The sequence below is a fragment of the Epinephelus lanceolatus genome, chromosome 9 (assembly GCF_041903045.1).
Source record: "Epinephelus lanceolatus isolate andai-2023 chromosome 9, ASM4190304v1, whole genome shotgun sequence".
NCBI classification, from domain to species: domain Eukaryota; kingdom Metazoa; phylum Chordata; class Actinopteri; order Perciformes; family Serranidae; genus Epinephelus; species Epinephelus lanceolatus.
Window position 1 is genome coordinate 5,151,262 of NC_135742.1, and position 25,216 is coordinate 5,176,477.

The 25,216-nt window shown below is 41.4% G+C and overlaps 1 protein-coding gene across 1 annotated transcript in view; it reads left to right on the forward strand.

Moving 5' to 3' along the window:
* fras1 (Fraser extracellular matrix complex subunit 1) overlaps window positions 1–25,216 on the forward strand; it is a 411,473-nt gene that overhangs the window by 369,436 nt on the left and 16,821 nt on the right. Inside the window, exons 43-54 of the mRNA XM_078170455.1 lie at window positions 1,739–2,002; window positions 2,143–2,331; window positions 3,816–3,935; window positions 5,028–5,207; window positions 10,682–10,806; window positions 14,418–14,558; window positions 15,122–15,349; window positions 18,858–18,971; window positions 20,400–20,550; window positions 23,771–23,930; window positions 24,252–24,420; window positions 24,721–24,967. Coding sequence (XP_078026581.1) covers window positions 1,739–2,002; window positions 2,143–2,331; window positions 3,816–3,935; window positions 5,028–5,207; window positions 10,682–10,806; window positions 14,418–14,558; window positions 15,122–15,349; window positions 18,858–18,971; window positions 20,400–20,550; window positions 23,771–23,930; window positions 24,252–24,420; window positions 24,721–24,967 — 2,088 coding nt within the window. The remainder of the gene's footprint in view (window positions 1–1,738; window positions 2,003–2,142; window positions 2,332–3,815; window positions 3,936–5,027; window positions 5,208–10,681; window positions 10,807–14,417; window positions 14,559–15,121; window positions 15,350–18,857; window positions 18,972–20,399; window positions 20,551–23,770; window positions 23,931–24,251; window positions 24,421–24,720; window positions 24,968–25,216) is intronic.

The window sequence follows — 25,216 nt, forward strand, 5'->3', positions numbered from 1 at the left end:
ATACATACACACTGAATGATATCTTCTTTTACCATTTAAAAGCAGTGATTGTGCTTCATATAAAATATTAAAATAATACATATTTATCTCATCACATATATCAGTATCAGAATGCCATCCAATGGAGGTAATTTAGAAACTGCTTCCCCAGTACACACTTTAGTTTTTCCACCAGAAAGAACAGACAAGTTTATTTTTTTAACTCTGAAATGTCTCGATCAGTTCATATCTTGATAATTATTTAATAACAAAATTTAAGGACACCTTATCAAAAATGTTAACGCAAAGAACCTTCCTGGGCACTGACCCAAATCTGTCTGTAGTACTGAGTATCAAAAACTGACACCAAATTACGCTGAAAGCTGGCAGCAGATGCTTGCTCGGATTTGTAGCAGGGTTCCCCACACATTCATTAATTTGTGGCAGCCTGCCACATCATATTGATTTTCTATTTTTGAAGCCCTCTCTGTCTCACACACACACACACACATACAAACACATACACACACACACACCTTGGTTGTGTTTGTTCATAGTCACTCTGAGCACCGGAGTGCACCCAGGCACAAACTGGGCTCTTCATTCAGAGTACTGTTGGAATACTGTTCTGTTATTCAGAGCATCAGACTCTCGGAGCACTGAGCTACTGCAGCCACAGACTGAGCCACAGAGCACCAGGTGCAGTGAAAGTGAAACTTTCTAAGTGTTGGGAAGCATAGAAATAGAATGCTATATTTCTTAGGACAACAGTGCTCTTATTTAGTGTTGTCCATCATTTTTCCAAACTATTTTACGCCCCATTTCCACCAAACACTCTCAGTACAGTACCTTTGGAACAAAAAGTAACCCTTCACGCATGGTACCAAGACTCTAGGTCCGTTGAGCGTTTCCACCGCAAACAGTCCTCTTAAATGTGGGCGGGGTTGTTGTCACTCACTGCTCCGTCCAGCACTCGCTGTATTCCCTCATCAGCGGTGACACAGATGGAAGTCTGCACCTTGTTTATCGTCCACAGAACGAGGCTGCACGCCCACATTTTCAGAACAAAATAGAACAGGCTGCAGTGAGAGTCTCTCTCCATGGGATATTTAAAAATAGCAGCTTTGTGTTCCCAGGCCAGACGAGATATATAATGTGTTCTGGGTCTGCCCCGGGGCCTCATACCAGTGGGACGTGCCTGGAACACCTCCAGTGGGAGGCACCCAATTTATATGTGTATGTTAAAAGCAAATGTCAGGAGGTGGCCTGGTGGCCGAGGGTGTGATTTGTCACCTCTCTACCATCACTATTTAATAAAAGATACAGGGTACTATATTGTTTTTTTACTTTAAAATCTTGATTCACTACCAGCCTCATAGAAATAAAAGAAAAGCTTTAAAAAAATGAAAGAAATATTTCGAAAATGTATGTGTATAAGGGAAAAAGAGCGTGTGTGTGTGGGTGTGTGGGTGTGTGTGTGTGTCCTCTCATTATGCTCCAGGATTTACGCTCAAATCCCATTTAAACCTGGGCTTTGATTTAAGAAGCGGTGTAATTTAGTGGAATCTAAAAAGTCTCATTAGTTTCTACAAAGACCTTTCTCGTCTTTCATGTACTGCATGGAAACTCAAACGTCCTCCATTTGACTGAGATAATCACGGTACTTAACCAGATGCAGTCTGAGGTGTCGCTTTACTCAGCTACCACACACCTACACCCACTTCAAAATCAGACGTTCATTAATCTTTTATCCCCTCAGGCAAACTCCGCAGACGGCAGTTTTACTCTCAACCGCTGGAGAACGGCCGGGTCCTCACGCAGGGCTCTACCTTCACCTACCAGGATGTCCTGGACCGGCTGCTGGTCTACACGCCTGAAATCGTGAGCGGGGGCGCAGATGAGATGGGTTTCACCCTCACTGATGGCATCCATACGTACACGGGCCGCCTGGAGTTCACCATGGACGTCAGGAGGAGCGAAGGACCTCGAATGACCGTCAACAGAGGCCTGCAGCTCCCAGCAGGTGAGGAGAGGAGGAAGGAGGGTCATATCAGCACTTGGTGTTGATACAAGGTCTCAACAGAGTCTTTAAAAGAGTTAGAAAAGTCTTATATTTGTCATTCAAAGGGAGATAAAGAAACTGAGTGCTATGAATTGTTTCAGGATCTTCGTCTAAGATCACAGAGCAGAATCTGAAGGGTACGGACATCGACTCAGACATCCTGAAGCTCAGGTACGTCCTGACCAAAGACCCTCCAACCGGCAAACTGCAGCTCAGCAAGAGCGGACGTGTGGAGAAGATTTCTGTTAAAGGTCCCGTTCAGAGCTTCACTCAGGAGGACGTCAACAAAGGTTTTTCTTTTCTTTTGTCTTTGTCCCAGCTCCACACTCTTCTTTGTTCTACTATTTATACAGATGTAAAATGCTTTAAAAGTCCAACTTTTTGTTTTGTTTGATTCCATATTTTCTGTATCCCCAAGGAAAGTGGTTGGCAAGAGATTTGGTCTTGTTGTTGGGGGTGACGAGAATTTTTGAATTAGGTATTTGTTGTAAAAATATACAACTTTAATTTTGACAGCATTGTGGTAAAGAAACACTTGCGTCAGCTTTCTCAGTTACGCTACTGATATTCTAAAATACTATGACCTCTTGACCTTAATTCTTAATCTCTGCACAGCGCGCTTTCTACCCCATCAGTGACCATGGTCCACTTTAAAATGAAGGCCGTGTGTACTTGATTTAGTAAAATGATGTTCACCGATCATGGTCTGAACTATAAAGTCAAGCTGTCAAGTCCGTAATTTGTCAGGTAAAAACTTCACCACCCACCATATTTTGCCAAACCTAGAGGTAATGTGATGATACTAGTCCCGTGCAAATCAGCATCTTTGTGATTCGGGATCTTTTTTTTAAAGATTTTTTTGTTTTCTTACATCCTCTTTTCTGCCTCTTCCTTGGTTGTGAATTATGGTGGTTGCACTGGTAAGTGTAATTGAAAGTATTGACAGCATTTTGGGTCCAAATTCAGATGTTGTGCAACATTTCACAAGCAGACACAACATACTTTACATTTTTGGTTTGAGTAATTTCTGTTCAGAGTGCATCATCTGTTGAGGTGACCAGCTGACCCTTCGATAAGTCCCGCTCCCGGACGCAGACTGGCCAATCATAACATAGCATCAGGCCGGCTCAGACCAGGGTCCGACAACATCACAGCTGTGCTCCATTGTTTCCGATTTCCTTCATTTTCAGGCTGGTTTTGTGGATTTGGAGCTAAATGTTGTGCCTGGGGCACGTCGTGTATTAATGATACTCGTTACCTGGAGAGGTTGGAAAAAGATATACGTTTCTTCCCTGTTCCAAAACCAAAATCAAACCCTGAAAAGTGTAGGGTTAGCTAGCTAGCTACTGAAGACATAGCCTACTGAATGTATACACGTGCTGCTTTTGCTTTAAAATGACTATAACAGTGAAACAAAGACCGACCCTGCTGTACAGGAACCAGTGAAGGGAAGCAGGGGAACTTTGCTCATATTCAACCAGCTGTGTGCCATCACAGTGTGTGCAGATGAACACATAAGGTCCCCTAGTCCCGTGCAAATAGGGGTTTTAAATACATAGAAATTTTTGATGTTTTGATGATCATGCATCAGGAGAGATATCCTGGGTAAAAAGTTTTGTCTTTGGCTTTCATGAAGAGAAAAGTTGTTAAAAAAGATTTTTTATTTCTTAACTTGATTTTTGAACTGCATTAATTCTTTTCCAGCAGATACTGTTACAGCTGGAGCTGAAACCCAACACTGAGTTAACACTGAGTGCTTTTCCGTGTTTTGCAGGCCTGCTGCAGTACAGCCATGACAAAGGGGAGAAGGGAGGCAGCCTGTCTTTCAAGTTCAACCTGGTCGATCCGGAGGGGAACAAACTGATCGACCAGTCCTTCTTCATCAGTGTGCTTGGTAGGGTTTCCTCCATCCTCTGTTAACTTGCAGCGCTCAAATAAAGGCTCAAGTGATTCTTCGGTTGGTGGAGAGAAGAAGGCAATTACAACAGATTTATCCCTTTGTCCTGCATGCTTGCTGATGTGCACTGCACCTCGGACACGTCCTGCATATGAATGATGTGGAGCCACCCTTTGCACAAGCAGCTGTTGTTAGCAGTTGCACCTGGAATAGCTTCATATCAAGGACAAGAGGAAATTGGTCCAAATAAATGAATTGTTTTCGGACTATTTATAGAAAACGTCGTTTCTGGAAGACGAGGCTCATGCAGATGTAGTCTTCTGTATCATCAGGCTTCAGTGTCTCTCAGTCAGCTGGATAGTTTCCTCTGTGACGGCTAAAAACCCACCAAACTTTATATTTCCACTCACTTCCTTCTGGGGACTCGGCCAGACTGTTGCAGTGGTTCAGCAGTTCAGCACTTCTAATGCAGCTGCTGGAAACTGAAGGATTGTCTGTCCCTCATGGTTGAACAGTGTCCTGATTCTCTCATATCTTTACCAGCTCACGTTTTATCCTGCTCTGTATTATTCCCTCACTTTTCTTTTACTTCTCTTCTGCTCTCTCAGATGTGACTACAGTGGAGCTCTCTGTTCATATCTCTTCCTACCACACTGCCCTCTGATTACTTCCCTGCCCTTCTCTCAATCTTTCTTAATCCGTTTGTCCAAATCTCTCAAACCCATATCAGTCTTTCACACCTCCTGATGTGCTTTACTCCCTCCTTTGCCATCACCCGACTTAATCTTTCTCCGGTTTTGGACTTGTAGCTGTGTCATTCCTCCATTTCTCCAACTCCTAATATACCCCTCTGCTCCCCTTATCTTCTCTCCTCCCCTCATCAGTCTCAGCTTCTTCCTCCTCCACTGCATCGGTCCATATTTTTCATTTTTTACCAGGATGAAAAATCGGCTCTCAGTATTTTTATCTCCATTTGGAGATAAAAACTTGTGAAAGGCCACCGTGCTTTTACTAATAAGTCTTTGCTTGGAGGGATTTCCTCTTCCTCTCCTCTTCATCTGTGACTTACCTTCTTCTTCTCTCCTCCAGAGGACCGTCTTCCTCCGTCCGTGGTGGTGAACAAGGGCCTGGTGCTGGATGAGAACACGATGAAGAAGCTGACCACGCTGCAGCTGTCTGCCAGCGACCAGGACAGCGAGCCGAGCGAGCTCATCTTCCGCATCACCAAACAGACGAGCCTGGGTCACCTGGAGCACGCCGCCAGCCCAGGTACTAAAACTAGATCTGTTTCAGGTGTTAGAACTGAGCGCTACTTATTCACTGAGTCATCTCTGATATGGAGCATATGATTACGACTTATCATTTACAACAGGTGGTCCATACCATTATTTAATGTGTTAGTATAATGGCAGCAAAATAAACATGACCAACAGAATTGACTGTCAACCTCCACTATTGGTTTGAGTTGTGGTAACTCCGACTGGAAAGTATCCTGTATTGCTGCACATTTTTAATGAATGTAAAGGCCAGTATGTGTAGAATTTTTTTTTAGATTTTTACACATTTTTATTTTTTACCTCAAGGTCCTTCTAGCAGCTGTTCTGGGGCTTTATATATCACATTATCTTAATCTGGATCACTTGAACATCACCCATGCAACATTTAAAGGCACTGTATACAACAGTCAGAGCATATCTATGATTCAGAGACAGATTCAGGTTGTCTGTACTTGGTTTTCAACACTGGAGGAGGCTCAGCCAGTGGCTAGCAGCTAACGGTGCTAACAGTGCAAACAGCAGTTACAACAACGAAAATACTGACCAAGCTTACACAGAGATGGTGCTTTAAGGCTGAAACGAAGTCCCTTCTTCATGCTGCCTATGCAGACCCAAACAACATCATGACATCATGTTGCTCCAGGTTGTGATTATATACAGTCTGCCAGCATTGCAGAATCAAAAGTGGCGTGACAGGTGTGATATTATACAACAGCATCAGCCTATAGTGTGACATTTAACATGTAAGTCAGCAGCGCTTTATGAACAATAACAATGGCATAACATGGCAATAACAATCATTTTCTGTCTCTGTTGGCTGCCATTTAACAGAGACAGAAAATGGCTGTTATTGCCATTTGTTCATAATCTCATCCTCTGCTCGAAGGGTAAGGAGCTCCCGGGCCTCATCGTTTTCCCAATTTGCGGACATCTTCAGTGCTGTTCTTTTCTTTGAGTTAGCTGCTAACTGCTACACACACAGGCATACCACGTTGTCAAAACCTCACATCCGTGCCCCCCAAGATCCCATTCCACTGGCTGTCTCGTTTATACAGACCTCGTTTCGGGGCTGTTACTACCTTCAATGTTGGCTTAAAGGCGAGACAGTTCTGTTCCCCCCACTCTGTGATTGTACCTTTTACAAAGAATTCCCACCTTGAAGAGGCAGTATAAAGCTTAAGAAGAAGACCCAGTAATTGCATCGACAGTAATTAATCTCCTATGAGAAACACTTAAGGTCTCTTACTGTACAACAGTCCACTGATGATACTACAGCATACATTATTCAAGAACATTTTAAGAAACAAAAAATCTGTTTGTGAAAAGTGAGAAATTATCAAAAGAGTGAAGATAATATTTTGTCTGATATTCACTTTTCAAAGGAGTTTATTGAATACAGAGCTGAATGTTATTTATGTAAAATGGATAACAAGGTAGAAAGGTGTGTGCGTGTGTGTGTGTGTGTGTTCAGAGGGAGATCTGTTGATGAGTCTCATGGATTTGCTGCAAGCTCATATACCATTAAGTCACATACAGAAAGCTTCACTCTGTGTTTGATAATTAACTCTACACACACAATGAGGGAAATGTAATGAACCTTGCTTCAGTTCCTCTAGTTTATCTCCAATGTATTCCAGCTGCCCCCTGCAAAACACACACACTCATACTCTGTCCTTCCTGCTTATTTTAGCGCACACACACATGCACACACACACACAGACTGCAGCCTTACATTTCTAGTATGTATTCAATGTGTTTCCAAACTCTTGAAATACAACAGCCTCATAAATGCATGTCCTCAGCATCCAAACCACTGTTTTGGCTCCACATGAATATGTAAATAAAACCTCTCCTATGTCGCCTTAAACACTTTTTATGCCAAAAAAAAAGAAAGATGCATCTTCTAGTCACAAAGAGGTGATTATTCACTTCTGTGCTGTTGAACAATCCTGCCCCAGCTGAATGGATTCCCCACATCGCTGAATGCTCTCGCAGCATGCTAATTAGCTGGATGTTAACACCGCTCTCCGATCTTCGAGCATCAGTTCACCTCAGAGCCACAGAGCAGCACCGGATAATTACCGCTAGCCATTCAGCCCGCCTGTCATTCCATGCTAACTCGCACAGCTAGCTGCTCCTGTGGGATAGCTTGTCAGCCTACAAGGAATGTCAACGTAACAGCACAGAGACATGAATGCCCACTTTCAAAGCCAAAGTCTTCAAAGTGATTATTGACCAGCTGAGGTTGTGAAACCTCTCTGAGGTGAAGCGTCTGTCAAAGGGCACCTGTCGTACTAATTAGTGAAGACTGTAACTCATTTTCTCACCTCAGATTCAACTTATGTTCACTGCAACTTCTGCTATGCATCGTCTCTACTGCATGGTTGAGCTGGACTTTATTCTCTATTTTGTTTCCCACTGCAGATAATACCCCTCAGTGTAGGTGGGATTCTCAGCTGATTGCCAGAGATATATTTACTTTTTAACTACGCGTTTATGTAGAGAAGCGGCTGCATCGTGAACTGAATAGTTCAAATACTTGCTTATGTGCCACACGGGTACTGGAGGATCCCACTGGGGGGCACACCAGAGAAATCAGACCATATGAAACAACCACATCTGCCTGATGTAAACAATAAACATTCCTAATTCTGAGATCACTGTGAATCACTGAGGAAAAAGCGACAGTGGTGCCATTGTGGATGGTATGTTTTGCATGTCATGACAATGGCGAGTTTGTTTCTCTCATTCTGCTAACACCTCTTACTGTTCATGTGCAAAGTTCCTCTTACAGAAATATTGAGTTAGTTTCTTAGGATGTGCACAACCAGCGCTCCAAATGGACAATATCAACCAATATTTTGGTCACATTTTTAGTTTCTTCTTCTTTCTCTTCTTCTTGTTCTTCTTCTTTGTTTTCTTTTCCCCCTCTTCCTCCTCCTTCTTCTTCTTTTCTTCTTTGTGTTGCTGTGTCATCATCTATAAAACATTGCATACCACCACTTATATATATATATATATATATATATATATATATATATATATATATATATATATGTATGTATATATGTATATATGATATTAAATATCCAGATTTTTTCTTTAGTTTTGGACATCTAGAAATATAAACAAAAGTCCCTCACCAAGAAACAATCTTTTGAGACATTATTTTGTTATGAAAAAAGCAATGACATGAGATGAGATTTAGGACTCTTTATCAGGAGAGAAAAGTTTGATCACTGCATCCTTCACCTCAGGAGTAGTTTACAATGGAAATAATAGAGGACCCGATGAGGTTCCTGGGGGAACGCCTTTACAAAAGTTAATGAGCACTTCCAAGTGTCTGTGATATTAAATATCCAGACTTTTTCTTTAGTTTTGGACATCTAGAAATATAAACAAAAGTCCCTCACCAAGAAACAATCTTTTGAGACATTATTTTGTTATTAAAAAAAGCCATGATGCCCAACAAGTGAGCGCAGCTATCAGTGATCATCATGTTTTTTCGGATATAGGCGAGGTGAAACTTTAATGTGTTAGAACTCAAGTGTTCAGTTAACAACAGGCCAAACATCTTAAGAAGAGATATCAAAAGGAATGTCTGGGTTCGCTTTTTGCAGCTCACATGCAACAAGTATTAAACGATTTTTCAATCACCAAGTGAAACTGCTTGCTTTGGAAAACATGCACACCAGTTTTAAGAATGACAGCAATGATTTCAGATAGTCAAGTTAAATTGTACAGCACTAAAACCATTGACCTGCCTCTTCTCCATTGAGCATCGTACATTTTTTCTTCTTTTCTATAGTTTGAGTCAATAACTCTTGAAGTCTTTTCATCTTTTGACTTGTGTGAAAATAAGAAAAGCTTTTTCCTGGTCTTATATCATAGAGTTAAATCAGATTTGCACACACAGCATTCAGTCTGTGTTTAATGTTCTGGAAAAACAAAAACTTGGTATTTCTTGCTATTGTCTGTCAAGACAGATGGAAAACACATTTCCATTTAATATGATGAGGCAAATAAGCAGGTATTTTCATCTCTGATGGAGAATATTGCCTCTGTTTCCCTGTGTGCCTTTCCTGATTATGATGATGTATAAACGTCCAGCTGGGGAATAGACGACACAAGCGAGGACGACAGGGAGTTTCACGGTGTCAAAAGTCGACACAGTGAAGAAGATTGATGTTGAAAAGTCTACATTTCCATTTCTCTAAGGCCCTCTGTGACATGTCCAATGAGTTATTGCTCCCAGTATAATATTTGACCTGCGCCATTATTGTTGTTTTTAGGATTTTATATTCCTCACATCTGCACAGGAAAATAACTTTTCACCATCCTGTCTGCTTAGGGAAATAACTTTGATATTATCACAGGGCTGTGAAGTCATTACCTCCCCATCAAAGTCACCGGCAGCATGAGAGGTCCATTTATAGATTATTGAATATCCCTTCAAACAATGACAAGCCTGTAACAAACTGTAACTGCCTAACTTGAAATATAATATCAGTTAATGGTAAAATGCTGTTAGCTTGAAATTATAGGACTCACATTGTTTCCATCTTTCCGCACAAAAACCTGTCGACATCCATCTGGTTTTAATGCAGCAATTTATATGATAACATGTTTGATTTGTTAAACTGTCAGCTGTGAAAATGAAATGTTAGAAGATGAAATATTAGAAATGGGAATCACAGAAATTGAAGTTTGATTGAACTTCTGTCCAGTCTCTCTTTTGCATTCATCAGACATAACTGTTCAATGCATTTTATATATCAAATGTAACTACGAATACGTTCAGGTATCACACAAAGAACTGCATTGTCTCCTCCCTGAAAGCTTTAGCAAGTGTCTTAAAGCATCTAGCCATAACAAATCAGCAGAAAATGAACTCCTGTGATGCAAAATATGTTTTGGTTCTTTTTTTAGACAATTGCCTTTAGTTTCACACGGAGTAGTGTTTGATCGTCGCAATCAAACCTGATTACGTTTCCCACTGAGTTTTAATCCGTCGAGGCGTCAGAGAGTGAAAAAGAGCCAGGGCCTCATTAAAAAGGTTTAACTTTAGTTTATTTGCTCATTAAAATGACAAAAGTCTACAAAGAGAAAAGGAATGCAGTGTGTGTTCAGAGACAAAATGCCAAAATATAACAGAAAAAAAAGTGTGGTGACAAAGAGACACAGAAGAGAGAATAAAAGACAACTGACAGTGAAATTCAATACGGGAACGATCGGTGGGGGAGAAACAAAATGCATAAATAACAAGTAGCACCAAGTGAGTGTGGCAGCATGTGTTCAAAGAGAAACAGGAGAAGAATGAATGCCCTAATGATGTTTTTGTGTTTATGTGTGTATTTGTCCACATTAGTGCTTGTGTACAGTGTGGGTGTTTCAAAGAAAGACGAATTAATGATTTTTTACTGATTGTCCCAACTCCACTAACAACTATTCTTCTTCTCTCTCCAGGCACCAGAATCAGCACATTCACCCAGGCAGATCTGGCATCTCGCAGTATCCAGTACGTCCACACCAGTGAAGAAGAGAAGCATGCTGATCAGTTCTCCTTCACTGTGTCTGACGGGACAAATGAGGTGAATACAACAGTGCTCTAAAGAAGCAGAAAGGGCTTTGAAGACCTGTTAGCGTTAATTGGGTTCAGTTCGGTCCAACAATGTGGGTGTTCAAAAAAGAACAGTAAAGAATGTTTTCATGATACCTGGAGGTACACTGTGACAAAAAAAAGAGCTTTAGGTTGGGACCCTGTGATCCTCCTGATCGTTTCGCCACAGACACCGATAGACAGGATGCTGGAAATGACACAAGGGTTTCCCCAGCCTTCTTGGCTTATGGCCCCTGAGAATTAAGCAATGTCTGCTTGTGACCTCTTATTGCAAGTTATGGACACTGAGGTTGGAAACTTCAGTGAGACTATAGTATAAGTAGCATAAGATATTCTGGGCAGGGTTTCCCTAAAAAACAATGTATAGGCATGTCCAACAGGTAGGAGGCCCAGGGATGGACCCAGAACAAGCTTGAGGGAGTATATATCTCATCTGGCCTGGGAACGCCTCGGGATCCCCAGGAGAAGCTGGAAAGCGTTGCTGGGGACAGAGACGTCTGGAGTACTTTGCTTAGCCTGTTGCCCCCATTACCCGGCCCCAGATAAGCAGATAAAAATAGATGGATGGATGATGTATAGACTCATACAGAAGTAATCCCTCTCAATCGTCACTTATGACCCACTAGTAAGTGTGTGTCTTATTTTATGTTTTCAGGACGTTTCTGGGCGTGTATCCCCACAGCGCTCAGGTAACGTCAGGGCTTTAAAAGTAGCGACCAGGTGCCAGACTGTAAGCAGCAGGCATGTAAGAGACACTGCGCCACAAAACACAAATATAGTGAGGCGAAACACCAAACAAGATTGAGTCTGGGGCTGGCAGGTGTATTTATAAATACTGTTTAGCATACATTTAAAGACAGTGACTATTCAAATGTTTCATTGCAAGAATTTTTAAAAGACATAAAGAAGTGACAGTATGAAGTATTTCACAAGAAAAACTTCCAAATTTTATCATCTTGTAACCCCTAAGGTTTGTCTTTGAAACGGAACATAATAATAGCATTTGGTATTCTGAAATATCCAAAATAAAAATGACTTTTATTCAAAAACAGCTTGCTACCTTAACTATTATTACTGCCTCAACAATCCCTGGACTAATGTTACATGTGAGTAATGAGGTGAGATTTAGGAATCTTTATCAGGAGAGAAAAGTTTCATCTCTGCATCCTTCACTTTAGGAGTAGTTTACAATGGAAATAATAGAGGACCCAGTGAGGTTCCTGGGGGAACGCCTTCAGAAAAGTTAATGAGCACTTCCAAGTGTCTGTGATATTAAATATCCAGACTTTTTCTTTAGTTTTGGACATCTAGAAATATAAACAAAAGTCCCTCACCAAGAAACAATCATTTCAAATTCCAAAATTCCCCCCAAAAAATCAACTTCATTTTACTAAAGTGAAACTTATTTTTCCTGAAGAGCATAGGACCTCAAAATGCTAATTTCAACTTCATTCTTATGTGTCTTGGTGGAAATTTCAAAATAATCTCACCAAGGCCATGCTCAAGAAAGCTATGTTCAGGGCCTCAGGAAAACTGGGTAATTTACAACAGAAACAGACAACAAACTGAAACTCTTTTGTCTTTATGAGCCTCATAAGTTGTAGCCAGGTGCAAAGTTAGTCTCTACAGAATGGCCTGCTCAGTGCAGACGTTCCCCCTCACATAATCAGAAGTTAAGGATAAGACAGCTCTGTTCGAAGAGGCAGATGGGCTTGTACATGATTTGTGCTTAAGCATCTTTTAACAATAACAAACCCCACTTGAGACATCTGTGTCTCTTAGTTCTCATGATTATGAATTAAAGAGAGGCACGGTTTGTCCTCCACATAAAAAGCCCTTCAGACTGCTTTGTCATTGGCTTTTTTGTTTTGAGATTAAGCTTTTTAGCCTGAAATAGTGACACGGGGTCGTTAAAAGTTTTCCAACCCATAGCACAGTAATTACCTTTCAATATAAAATCTAAATTTATAAATAATTATATATATCAAAGCTAACGAACCCCAAGCTTTTATAGTGGTTAGGAAGTGGCACTCCAGACCTTCCAACAACCCCCAACCCCCACCCCCCCCCAAACCCCCACCCCCCCACCCCCAGTTCGCCTCATGCATAAATCTGCCTTGCTAATCCAGACTAATGAGGACCACAAGGACTTGAGTAAACATGTGAAAAAGGTCATTTGGCCTTCACGCCTGGCTGGCTGCAGTGTGTGGAGGCTTTTGTGGCCGCTGTAGTGGTTAGTGTTTGTGAAGTGGTTTGGTGCTTTTGCTTTTGTTAACTCTCCTCTCTCCAGTTGGGAGGTCTGTTCAGTTTTCTGTTGGAATAGCACGGCATATTAATGACAAAGTGTTCTGCATCGAAGTTGAGGGTTTTTTTGCATTTTAAAGTGTTACTAAAGCAGAATATTTTACTCGTGTGTAGTGAGCGGGGATTACTCAAGGGCATACCGCTACGCAGTTTCTGTTATAACTGTAGTTTGTGCTATTTGGGTTATGTCATCTGGGTTAAATGTCCACCGGGGCATACAGTATGGAAAGCGACTGCATATAGTTTTTTCGCTTGGCTGAGTCCTATACCATTAGTGGCATATTTTATTTTATCTATTCAGTACCATGACCATCATCATTGCTCTCAGTGCAATATATTGAAAATAACATATCATTGGTGTCCTATGAAAGCTCCAATACATTTTTATGAGTGAACAAAAACAGCCTTGTTTTCAACTTTTTGAAAATGTATTGTTTCTAGGGCTGCCCCCGACCAAGAATTCTTCGAGTCCACCAGTAGTCGTCATTTAGGTCCATTAGTCGACTAGTCACCCACATGTTTACGATATTAATTTAATGATTAAATGATATATTTTTGTGGTTAGAGTTGAAGGTGTGAGAAAGAATAGTATCACGAACATTGTTAAGTTTACATATCACCTTGGGTTCGTCCTTCACCTTCTCAAAATGATCCCACACTTTGGATTTCCTGCCCGACATGTTATTAACTAGCCTGTGGAATAACCGCAGGTGCCAGTAAATTGCCTTTTGTGCCATCGTGAGTGTTGTCTTGATCCTATGTCCTGGTTTTAAAGGCTGCATTACAGTGAAGTGAACTACCCAGACTGATCTAACTGAACCTTACCATATCATCGCAATATCAATACATTCAGCTGAAGTTCATATGAGGCCTCAGTAGTGTGAATACAAATCCAGTGGATATCCACTGTTTACATATGGTACATTTGGGCATGTCAGTGTTGTTTTAAGACTTGAATAAATGTCAGCCTATATGGAGCTTGGGTAGGCAGTTGAATTGTGGCGTCACTGGGCAAGAATCTTATCTTAATTATAAACTTGGAGCATGTTGTAATTCAAGTGTTCTGAGAGAAACAGGAACACTAAATCCTTGAGTTTGTATGAAGTGAAATGTTTGATACACAAGTAATAATTCCTGGTGAATAAAATGAGCAATGTTGCCTTTGAGAGATGACGGACAAAACAGAACTTTAAAAAATCAAGAAACCCAAAAAATAGTGATAACTGTCCAGAAAGAGTGGCACATCTGTACAGCTTCATATTGTCTTGTCGTCTCCAGGTTGCCCAGACGTTCTACATCACCATCAAGCCAGTGGACGACTCCCTGCCTCTGCTCCAGGTCCCTGGCATGAGGGTCCAGGAAGGAGTAAGGAAGACCATCACAGAGTTTGAGCTGAAAGCCACTGATGCAGACACGGAGGTAGGACGCACAAATCCCAGAAAATCTTCAGCAGCTCTCATTATTTATTTATTTATTTATTTTACCAGTGTAGAAAAGAGCATGACCCCTATGTAATAGTTGGTGATCAGCAGCTAAGCTGGCCACACTAAGCTGTGTAAGCTGTTGTTCAGAACGCCGGCCGTTCACTACAGCTTTATTTTCTCTGGCAGCAACATCACAAAGACTATTTCCTCCTGCAGCCTCAGATACTCTTACACTGTTAATCCAATAAATCTGCCATCTTCAACACAGTCCAGGAATTATTTTGTGATTATTGTAATATCCTATTTTGGTGTGGAGCTACTTTCTCTGAACAAGCCTAGCCTACTTCTACTGCAATTAGAGATTTCACAGGATCTTTAAAAGCCACAACGGAGCTTAATTATTCAGCTGTGGGTTATATATGTTACGCTCTTTTTAATAGAACAGTTATAATAATAAACTCTTTTGAATCCTCACCACATATTCATAACTTGAATTTCTTTTCGTCACCTCTTGTCCATTCCTCTCCCTCCACTTTTTTCTGCTGAAACCTTGTCCAGGCGGAGTCCATTGTCTTCACCGTGGTCCAGGCTCCTCGTCACGGCACCATCGAGCGCACGAGCAACGGCCAACACTACCGGCAGACCAGCAGCTTCACCATGGACGACATCTATCAGAACCGCATCAGCTACAACCACGACGGCTCCAACTCGCTCAAGGACCGCTTCACCTTCAGTGTGGCCGATGGCACCAACCTGCTCTTCATGGTGGAGGAGGGCGGCAAGGAGGTAACAGCATATGTGTGTGTGTGTGTGGGTGGGTGGTGTGTGCATTGACATTTTTACCACAGCAAGAAGGCTAAATTTGCAGTTAGATTGTGGGTTGATGTGTGTGTGTGTGTGTGTGTGTGTGTGTGTGTGTGTGTGTGAGGCAGCCTTCTGACATATTTATTATAGCTAGATGATTGAATTAGCAGAGTTAGGGCACATCCGTGTGTGTGTGTGTGTGTGTGTGTGTGTGTGTGTGTGTGTGTGTGTAGGGGAGGGGAGTCACTGCTCTGACCTTTTAATGACAGGAGGGGTGAATCAGCAGTTTGTGTGTGCACTTGTGCATCTATCTTTGTGAGGACATATTTGAGTTATAGATCTAGAGAGTGACACATTTGAGGTCATTTTTGAAAAGCGTGGGCATCTCTGGAAAGTAGGAATGTAACGTTTTATTGAATTCCACCATATGGTGGTTAAAAATATCTTGATGCTGTTGTAGGACTGTGACGAAATCGACCACGATATTACATGTTTTTTTCCGCTAGTACAGCTGCGTTCTTCTGCCTCTCTTTGTTGAAAATTGTCAGGGATCGACATTAATACTTGCCCTGGGGTAAGTAAACTCTGTGTGCAGGCAAGTGGAAAGCCTAAAGCAATTGTCTGGTCAGGCAAGTGAAAAATAATTGCAATGTATGCAACGTTATCTGAAAATAAACTGTGTACTGTATTGCTGAGGTGGGCTTTTCCTGCTGAGCTTTGGTATGAGTCTGTCTCACAAAGCGTAGTTCAAGCTGATGAGAAGAATCAGACATACTGGACGCTATAAAAGTTAACTCTGGGGGCGGCATTGTCCTATACGATATAACGTTACTAGCATTAAATAACTCTGAATCACCGCATGTGAGAGACTTTTGCCCGAAAGTCCACACCATGTAATTGTTAGCTGTTGATTGTATGTTTTGTACGTTAAAAAAAATTATGATAATTGTTCATAATCCTGTCGGTTTTATTTATTTATTTTTATAAAGCTGTCAAGATGTCAAGCCCTGATTGTATTGATAGCAGAGGACGCGATCATACTAGCGAGAAAGACAGACTTATGGACACAGGCTCAGACCCAGCCAGAAAATGGCGAATGTAAATATCAGTTTTTTTATTTAGTAAAGGACAAATTTTCTAGTCATCATTTTTCTTTGATTTTTAATATCGTGATAAATACTGTATTGTGGATGTTTCATTGAGGTAATATTGTACTGTGAGTTTTTGATTTTGTTACATCTCTGTTGGAAATTAAAAATATTTTTGAAAAAGAAAGGTTATTATTGGAAAGTATGAGCACAAAAAGGAAAGGAAAGCGTACTTTCAAAAGCGAGGACATCCATAACAAATCAACATTCTTGAAAAGTGAGGACATTTCTGGAAAATAAGGAAATTAAGGACATTTTAGAAAAAGTGAGGATACTTTGCAAAAGTGAGGATGTTTTAACAAGGGATGAAACTATTCAGACATTTTTGGAAAATTTTGGACACATTTTGAGAAGTGAGGACATTTAGGAAAAGTGAGGATGCTTTGACAAGGCAGAACATTTTTACATTTCTGGATATTGAGGACATGTTTTTAGAATATATGACATTTTGAAAAGAGTATATTTTTGTAAAATTAAAAAACTCAACACTTTCTAATTTCTAACTTCTCACTTAAAAATGATTTCACAATCCCTCAGATTCACTTTACCATCCCTCCAGTATTTTGTTTTCTGGGCTTGAGGCGAAACCACCGGTCTAGAATGCATTAAATGAGTGTCCTCAACAGTACAGAAATACAAACAGCTGTATGTGTGTGTGTGTGTGTGTTGTTAATGTCAGCTTTATGGTGGTAGTTATGAACCAGCCTCAGGGTGAATTGACTCCTCAGCTTGTCAATTTAGCCGTCCCTCTCAGCCGCCCTCCGCCACCTGTCACTACAAATAGTCCATATGATTAAACTGAATGACAGCAGGCAGGTATTGATATCCCCGATCACACACACACACACACACACACACACACACACACACATCTCTGGCCTGTGTTCATTATCTTTCGATCGCTTGGGGACGTTTGGCTCAATGGTCACGCGTGTTCGGCAGCTCAGACGACGGTTTGTGGCATTCACGCTGCCGCTGTTTGAGGTGAATTAGTTCCTGGTGGAGCTGCCGTGTGATTTAATAATGCATGAGCTCCTTTTGGACGAATGCATCCTTCAAATGGCATGTGATGAAGCTGGCCTTCACAGCATCTGTGTGATGACAGGCTGCTCTTTGTGTGGTCTTCCCTCTCAGTACCTATCAGAGTAGTTTATCTGATGTGGTCAGCACAGTCTGAGGGGGACAAATCAGCCCAGTAATAACCTCCTCCTGCGCGTTTTGCCACCGTGACATTCAACCTCTATCCTGCTCATGGGAACCTTTCCATTTCCTGTTTTAACAGTTCATTCTAAAGACTAAGTTGTCCTAAGCTTTGTCATTTCAAAGTAGTTCAAGTGAAAACTTTTCACAGAGAAATCTGTGTATTATACATATCTGTTTCTGCAGCCAGATGTTGCTGCTGACTTGTTTAAATGTCATTTTTGGAGCAACATAAATGACATTAGGGGTGGGTGGATTGATACCAAAATATCTATACTATAGATATTAAGTTTCCATTTTGAAGATCGATTCTAGCGTCAATAAGATTGATACCAAAACAGGGAATAGTTTTTCCCTTCTGTGTCATATTATTTGTATTTTGAAAGTAAAAGCTGTCCACGCAGACCACGGTCTGTTGTCGTGAACACATCTAGTGCATGCAGTATTTGCTTGTCCGCTGCTTTTGTGTTGTCTGCACTCAAATAACACATGCGGCGTGCACTGTGACACATAATAGCAGATGAGGGCTTAATGAAAGAGGAAAAAACCATGAGAAAGAGAGCTTAGAGCTGCAACTAAAATGAAAGGAGGAGGGAAATGCCTGAGCATCCAGACCCCAGTCACAGAGAGAGTTCACTGGCAGAGTCTGTTCAGAGGCTCAGATGAGGAATATACAGGAAATTAATATTCTAGTTAAATCAGATCTTCAGCATTGGTTAATGTCACATTTTCAAACTTTGATTGGTCATCATAAGCTTATTTATCACTTCATAAATAATGACACACAACTCTCCCCTACATTAAAGTACATCTCAGTAATGGAATATGTATCGGTACCATTTTGGCGATTCTGGTGAAAAACAATTAGTGGTATTGCCCACCTTTAAATGACATTGATTACTGAGATTTAAAACTTTAATCTGAGGGACAGATATCTTAGAAACCTGGCCACTGAAGCCAAGACTATTAGCATGGCCAGAGAAGTAATTGAGAAAACATGTGTTGTGTTATTTGGATGACCAGGAAATGTTGCAAATAAAAAGGCTCAAGCTGTTAAATTCTCTTTTGTGTGACTGTCCATCAGATTCTCCTCCAAAAATATCTTCAGACTTTGAAACTGTCAACTTTCTTTGGCTTTCCAGATCGTGACAGCTGCTCCACAGAAGTTCAAGATTGACATTTTGCCAGTTGATGATGGCACGCCGCGTATTGTCACCAACCTGGGCCTGCAGTGGCTGGAGTACATGGACAACAAGGTACGAGTCTTTCTCCTCACAAACGTCTGCAGACAGACTTTATGTCTGCTTTTTCATGGTGATGTTTAATAACCATAAAAGGATTAATGAACCCAGTGATGGAGATCAACTTTCTAATTACCCTTTCAAATTGCCAAAGTGAAGTTGCATTGCAAATGATAACAGTTCCCTCCTGCTTATCAGTTTCCAATATACACATGAAAGATATGAATGAGCAGGAGGTCGTTGCAGAGTGGTCTGCAGTTTTTAAAAATAACTTGACTCTGCAAACACAGCTGTGTGTCGTCTTCAACCAATAGTATCACAGTAATGTATTGACCGTGTCTTTTGGGACTGACAGAAGTGCAAAGAGAGCTCACAATGTGTAATTTACTTGCTCCCCCTGCTGGTTCAAACACCTCAACACAACGCAACCACCAGTTTCTGTAGCACACACTGTAAAAATGTCACTTAGTTCATCCATCCTGAGTCTGTGCTGTGTTTGCACTGCAGGTAATTAAGTCTTGGATGTTTTATCACAGAGGGAAATTAGCATACAATGTTAAACTCTTGCATCTGCCTCTAACAGCTGGAGATAACAAACAGCTCCTCAGTGAAAAAGTATTTTTCAGTGGAAACTGTTCAGCTGCAGCCTGAGATGAATATCTCTCTGTGAGACACTGCAGTCTGCATCTGTGCTTCTCATTTATAATCTTGACTGCCCCGTTTTTGCTTGGAGTGATTTTAGAAAACTTAACACAGTGTTAGATCCCTATCTCTGATACACAACATACAGGAATAAACAGGGTTCCAAACGCTGGGAAAATATGCAAGTGGCTCCAAGATTAGCTTCACGCACCAGCCAAAAAGCCAGCGGTAATCTGTTGGATGGCTGGTAGATTTTGGAATCCAGCAGCCACAGTGGCAGGTGCACAAAAGTTAATGTCCAACCCTGGGAATAAATGGTTTCAGCATAATTATATAATACTTATTTTTAGTTTTGAAAAACGATGTCAACAAAATGAACCAAGAAGGGACAAAAGATAAATACTAAATTTAAATGATTCCAAGCTACATTTCAAGCAGGACAAGCAGCAGCAGTACTCTACTAAGGTTAAATAAAGGGCTCCAGGTGGGTGCAGCTTTGGCAAACTCAACCTCCAGGACACTCACACCAGGCTAACAGCAAAAGATCAATACCTCATCTCAACTATACATTTGAGTCCTGAAGAAAACAGGATCATAATCCGCATTACTCATATGAAACCACAGAAGCATTCTTTGCCTTAGTTTATCCAGATCATTATCCAGAGAGAGGAAGAACAGCAGCCAGAAACACAGTCATCATCAACAGTAATTCATGAAGCTGCTGCTGCTAGCTCATTTGCTTTCAGACTGCAGATGATGTCTGTGGTGTAATTTCAGTCACTTCTGTTTAACATCCATCAGGCCACTAACCTGATCTCCAAGAAGGAGCTGCTGACGATGGATCCAGACACGGACGACGGACAGCTGGTTTATGAAATCACCACGGAGCCAAAGCACGGCTTCCTGGAGAGCAAGCTGAAACCTGGCAGCCCCATCACCACCTTCACACAAGGTACACAGCACCCAGCTCTTTGTTTCTGACAGCAGATACATATTAATATTATGCACAGAGAAATATGTAGCTCTGTATATGTTCACTTTTTGACAAAGGAGCTGTGTGCAACTACATTTATGTGAGAAAAGTGATTATTAGTGATGTCATTATCAGTGTCACAGTTTCTGTTACATGTTGTATTAACAGACTGGCTGGGTGCTTCATTTTGCCGTCACTCTTTGGCAGTTGTTTCTCGTACTTTTGGCTTGTGAAGTCAAGCCATCTGCATATTATCCCTCATCACAGATTCTGGTAGCTTTCCTTCTAATGGTGCGTGTCCAGGGGACGTTTTTGGATTCTAGGGGTCACGCTGTTTCCATGGGCGTACCACTTACACTTGTGGGCTGTCTGCTCCCATATTTCAGACCTGACCAACATGGCGGCTCATTTGGAAACTTTCTTTTATATTACGAAAATTGCTCACCGAAATGTGTTTCTGAACACATTTGAGGCAACAAATAAACCATGCAATTACTGAACCTGTCTTAATTTTAGATCGGCAGTGGTTGGTTTAAAAGCTTTTCTGGAGGTTCCAGAGGCATGGAGTTGTGCTGGACGTCCCAGATTTTTATAAAGTAGCCTAGACCTCCACTTGACGACAGCCATCGTGACTCTCTGTCTCCCAAAACACAACGTGGCACTACCAGAATGCATTACACGGCTGCTTAGATAGGCGATGAATAGGAAGCGTGGACATGAACCATAACATTATTTCTCTTGAGAGATTTTGAAGGTCTGCAGAGGGAAAAGTATAAAGTATTTTAAAAGAAAAACACAACAGATTAAAAAACTGTGAAGTGAAGCAAAAGTCAGAAAGAAGTTATCATTGTAAGAGGTTATTTTGCCCTATTTGGACGGGATTAGACGTGGGGTAAAGTCATTATTCCCAGGGATTTTAGTCCCGTCCGAATGCGCCATGTCTGTAATCATTACGGATAATGTCAGTAAAAATTACGGCGACCCTTACCTTCTGTAAAACAGTCCGGAGAAAATACCTCAGGTAATATTAATCCCGTGCGAACGCGATCCTCTGTAAAAATGTATGTAAATATTTCGTCACGTCCTGTTTACAACTAGTTCTCCGCGTTTTTCCGATGATGGAGGCGCTTGAAGAAGCATTCGGTGTTGTCGGCAGTCGTGATAGTGGACATTCTTCTAAAGATCACATAGCCCTACGTAGGAGACCAATCAAAAGGTCGAGAAGAAAGCACTTTTCAGAGCCACAAGACTTCTGGTGTGTAATGTAGACCTAATATAAATCCATATTGCTAATCGTTGTGTACACACAATCCTGATCATGGGCAATGTTTCATATTGGGATAATCATTAATTATTATCCTTCAGCTGATGCTTACAGGAAGCAACGTAGCACGCACATGCCAACAGGGAGGTGACGCCAGGGCGCAAACCGAGTTACCACTCCCATCTCTGGTAGAATTATGGAGATTTCTTGTCCCATGCGAATCGGACATTTATATTACAGACATCCTGTGGTAAACTGACAGTCCACATCCTAATCCCGTCCGAATTGTACTTTATTCACTCATTTTTTCACCCCTTATCCAGGTTGGTGTTGAATCACATCCTTTTTCCTGTAACACCTGATACCAAATTAAGAGTAGATGAGGGCTAAACAGTCACTTAACGCAGTGAAGAGTTTATCTGGGAGTCCTACATTTTACATGTCCTCACAGTGAGAGGGAGGAGGGTTTAGAGGTCAAGAGCACAAGGACAAGACAGAAACTTGACCCCCACATTCCTACTTGTCCACTCCCTGTCTCTTCTTCACTTAAAGTTTTGTTCAAAGGCACCTCAGCAGCCGTGGGAGTGTTTTTTTCTCTCTCCCAGTTTCACCTTGCCCACGTTTTTCCCAGCCAATTAGCAGTTTGAATCAGCAGTGTTCTCATCACGAGCCTGCTTATCTTCACCTCTAGGCTGCAGCCAGGGATCAATGTCAGCGTGCTTTTTGTGAAATGTTGATCCTCTAGGCTGCAGTGCAGCTCACAAACAGTCACTTTGATGTGTTGCATTCTCCATTTGGAGCTTGTAAACATCATTTCCTTCACGATAACAAATATTCAATAAGTGAAATAAATCCTTACCCTGAGAGAGAGGAAATATGAATAAAGTGAGATTTATTCGTACAGACTGTCAACATTTACTCTCATATTCTGCCATGTTCTTATTCTGCGCTCAGTCTGAGAATGTTTTGAGACGTTCTTGTTAGAGTGTATATTTTTTAGCCAGTGTGGTCCCATTTAGTGCTGTTTCCTCTTCAGCAATGTGAGTGTTTACTCTGATCTTCCTGAAGGTCATTTGAACCTCTTTCGAGCACGGGGACTCTCATCACCCTTTTTTTTTTTTTTTTTTAGTTTTCAGCCCTCAATTACAAATTGATTCCTTTCCTCCGACCTCCTCTGGAAGGTATAAATGAGCAGAAATTGAGAGCCAATGATGGCTTTCATTTTCATTTTCAGGTCTTTTTTCCATTTCTCTCACGTAATGGAAAAAGGCCAGAGGCTGCAAATGATATGGAATCATTATGTCATAGGAAATAGATCCTTTACAAAGATTTTTATTATCAGGATCCAAACCCTGCAGAGACAGACTCTGTTTGGTCATCCTCACAGGTCAGGTCTGAGTCACATGCTGAGTAATGATCAGTGCCAACTGTTTGATAGGAACATGGTTCTCCCTGCTCAAACCTGCTGCATTGTTTAAAGCATTATTTTGATATCGGAAATAGAGCTTATCTTGTTCTGCAATGACCTGATAATCAACAACAGGGTGTTGGTAGTAGTTCAGTAGCTCAGCCCATAGGGACTGGGCTTAGGAACCGGATGCTTGCCGGTTTAAGTTCCCATCCAGACCAAGCATGGATTGCGGAATGGTGGCTAGAGAGGCACCAGTTCGCCTCCCGGGCACTGCCGAGGCGCCCTTGAGCAAGGCACTGAAGCGCCTCATCATGGGCAGCCCCCTCACTCTGACATCTCTCCATTTAATGCATGTATAGGTCCTGTTTGTGCATGTGTGTATTTCAGGCCTGTGTGTATATGACAACAGAGTGACGAAAATTGAGTGAAACTGAGTTTCCCCTCTGGGATTAATAAAGTCTATCTTCTTCTTCTTCTTCTTCTCCTTCTTCGTCTTCTTCTTCTTCTTCTTCTTCTTCCTCTAGGTGATATCAACCTGGGTCTGATCCGCTACGTGCTGCATCAGGAGAACGTTCAGGAAACCATGGACAACTTCAAGTTCCTGGTCAAAGACAGCAAACCAAATGTGGTCAGCGACAACGTCTTCCACATCCAGTGGTCACTCATCAGCTTCGAGCACAAAAGGTCCGTACCTAAACCGTCACCAAACTCATTGCTTTTTTTTCCAAAAGTCTTAAGTGCTATATCATAGGCAGCTGGACTTGCTTGACTTTCTTGAAGACATTTCACTTCTCATCCAAGAGGCTTCTTCAGTTCTAAGAGATTGGTGTGTGGGTGTGAACCACATGTGACTCTGTAACGACTCTGTAAGGGTTCACACCCACACACGGTTTAAAGCCGACTCTCTAGTCCAGTTGCCTACGATATAGCACTTAAGATTACCATGACCTGGATGAATGAGACTGTTTTTTTAATAACGTGTCACTTCCTGTGATGGTTCCACAGCTACAATGTGAGTGAGAAGGCTGGCACGGTGGCAGTGACGGTGAAGCGGACAGGTAACCTCAACCAGTACGCCATCGTGCTCTGCCGCACTGAACAGGGCAGTGCCAGCCCCACCAGCAGCGCAGGATCCCGTCCAGGCCAGCAGGACTATGTGGAATATGCTGGACAGGTAACCAGTGTCATAATGTTGTCATTTTATTTTCATTTATGTTCAGGAAATTTAAAAAAAAAAAAAAGCCTTTTCCTTCTTCTGCCTCTGGGTTTGACATAATGTTTTTGAGCTTTTCTTGGTTTAAATTCACTAAAGTTAAGTATCAGTGATTTGGTAATTACATTTTTAAAGACTATTTTCCAGACTTTCACGGTCTCATTTGTCTTGAGAACAAAGAGTTTTTAAAGTTGGTGTCTAATATTATTACTAGTCATATGCCGAAATGAGCGACACCACAACTATCCCGTTAATTCACAGGTACAGTTTGATGAGCGCGAGGACACCAAGGTGTGCACCATAGTCATTAACGATGACAAGGTGTTTGAGGGAACAGAGAGTTTCCATGTGGAGCTGAGCATGCCTGTGTATGCGCTGCTGGGTGGAAACACGCGCGCCATTGTCAACATCAACGACACCGAGGACGAACCGACTCTGCAGTTTGATAAGAAGACATACCACGTCAACGAGAGCTCCGGCTTCATCCACGCACCCATCGAGAGAAAAGGTGAACACTGTACAAACAGCTATTAACTATTAACCATTTCATTTCCACCTTTTATTTACACAAAATGGACTTCCCATTCTGTTTTTTCCTCACTTATTTGACATATTTGACTTATTCAATGTATTCTATGCTTGTTGCAAGACATATTTTAAGGCCATTATATTCTCACACTAAGTGTTAATAGGTTAAAGGTTCTGTATATGACTTTGCAAGCATTAATATAACAGCATGACTGTGCTATGTTTAGAT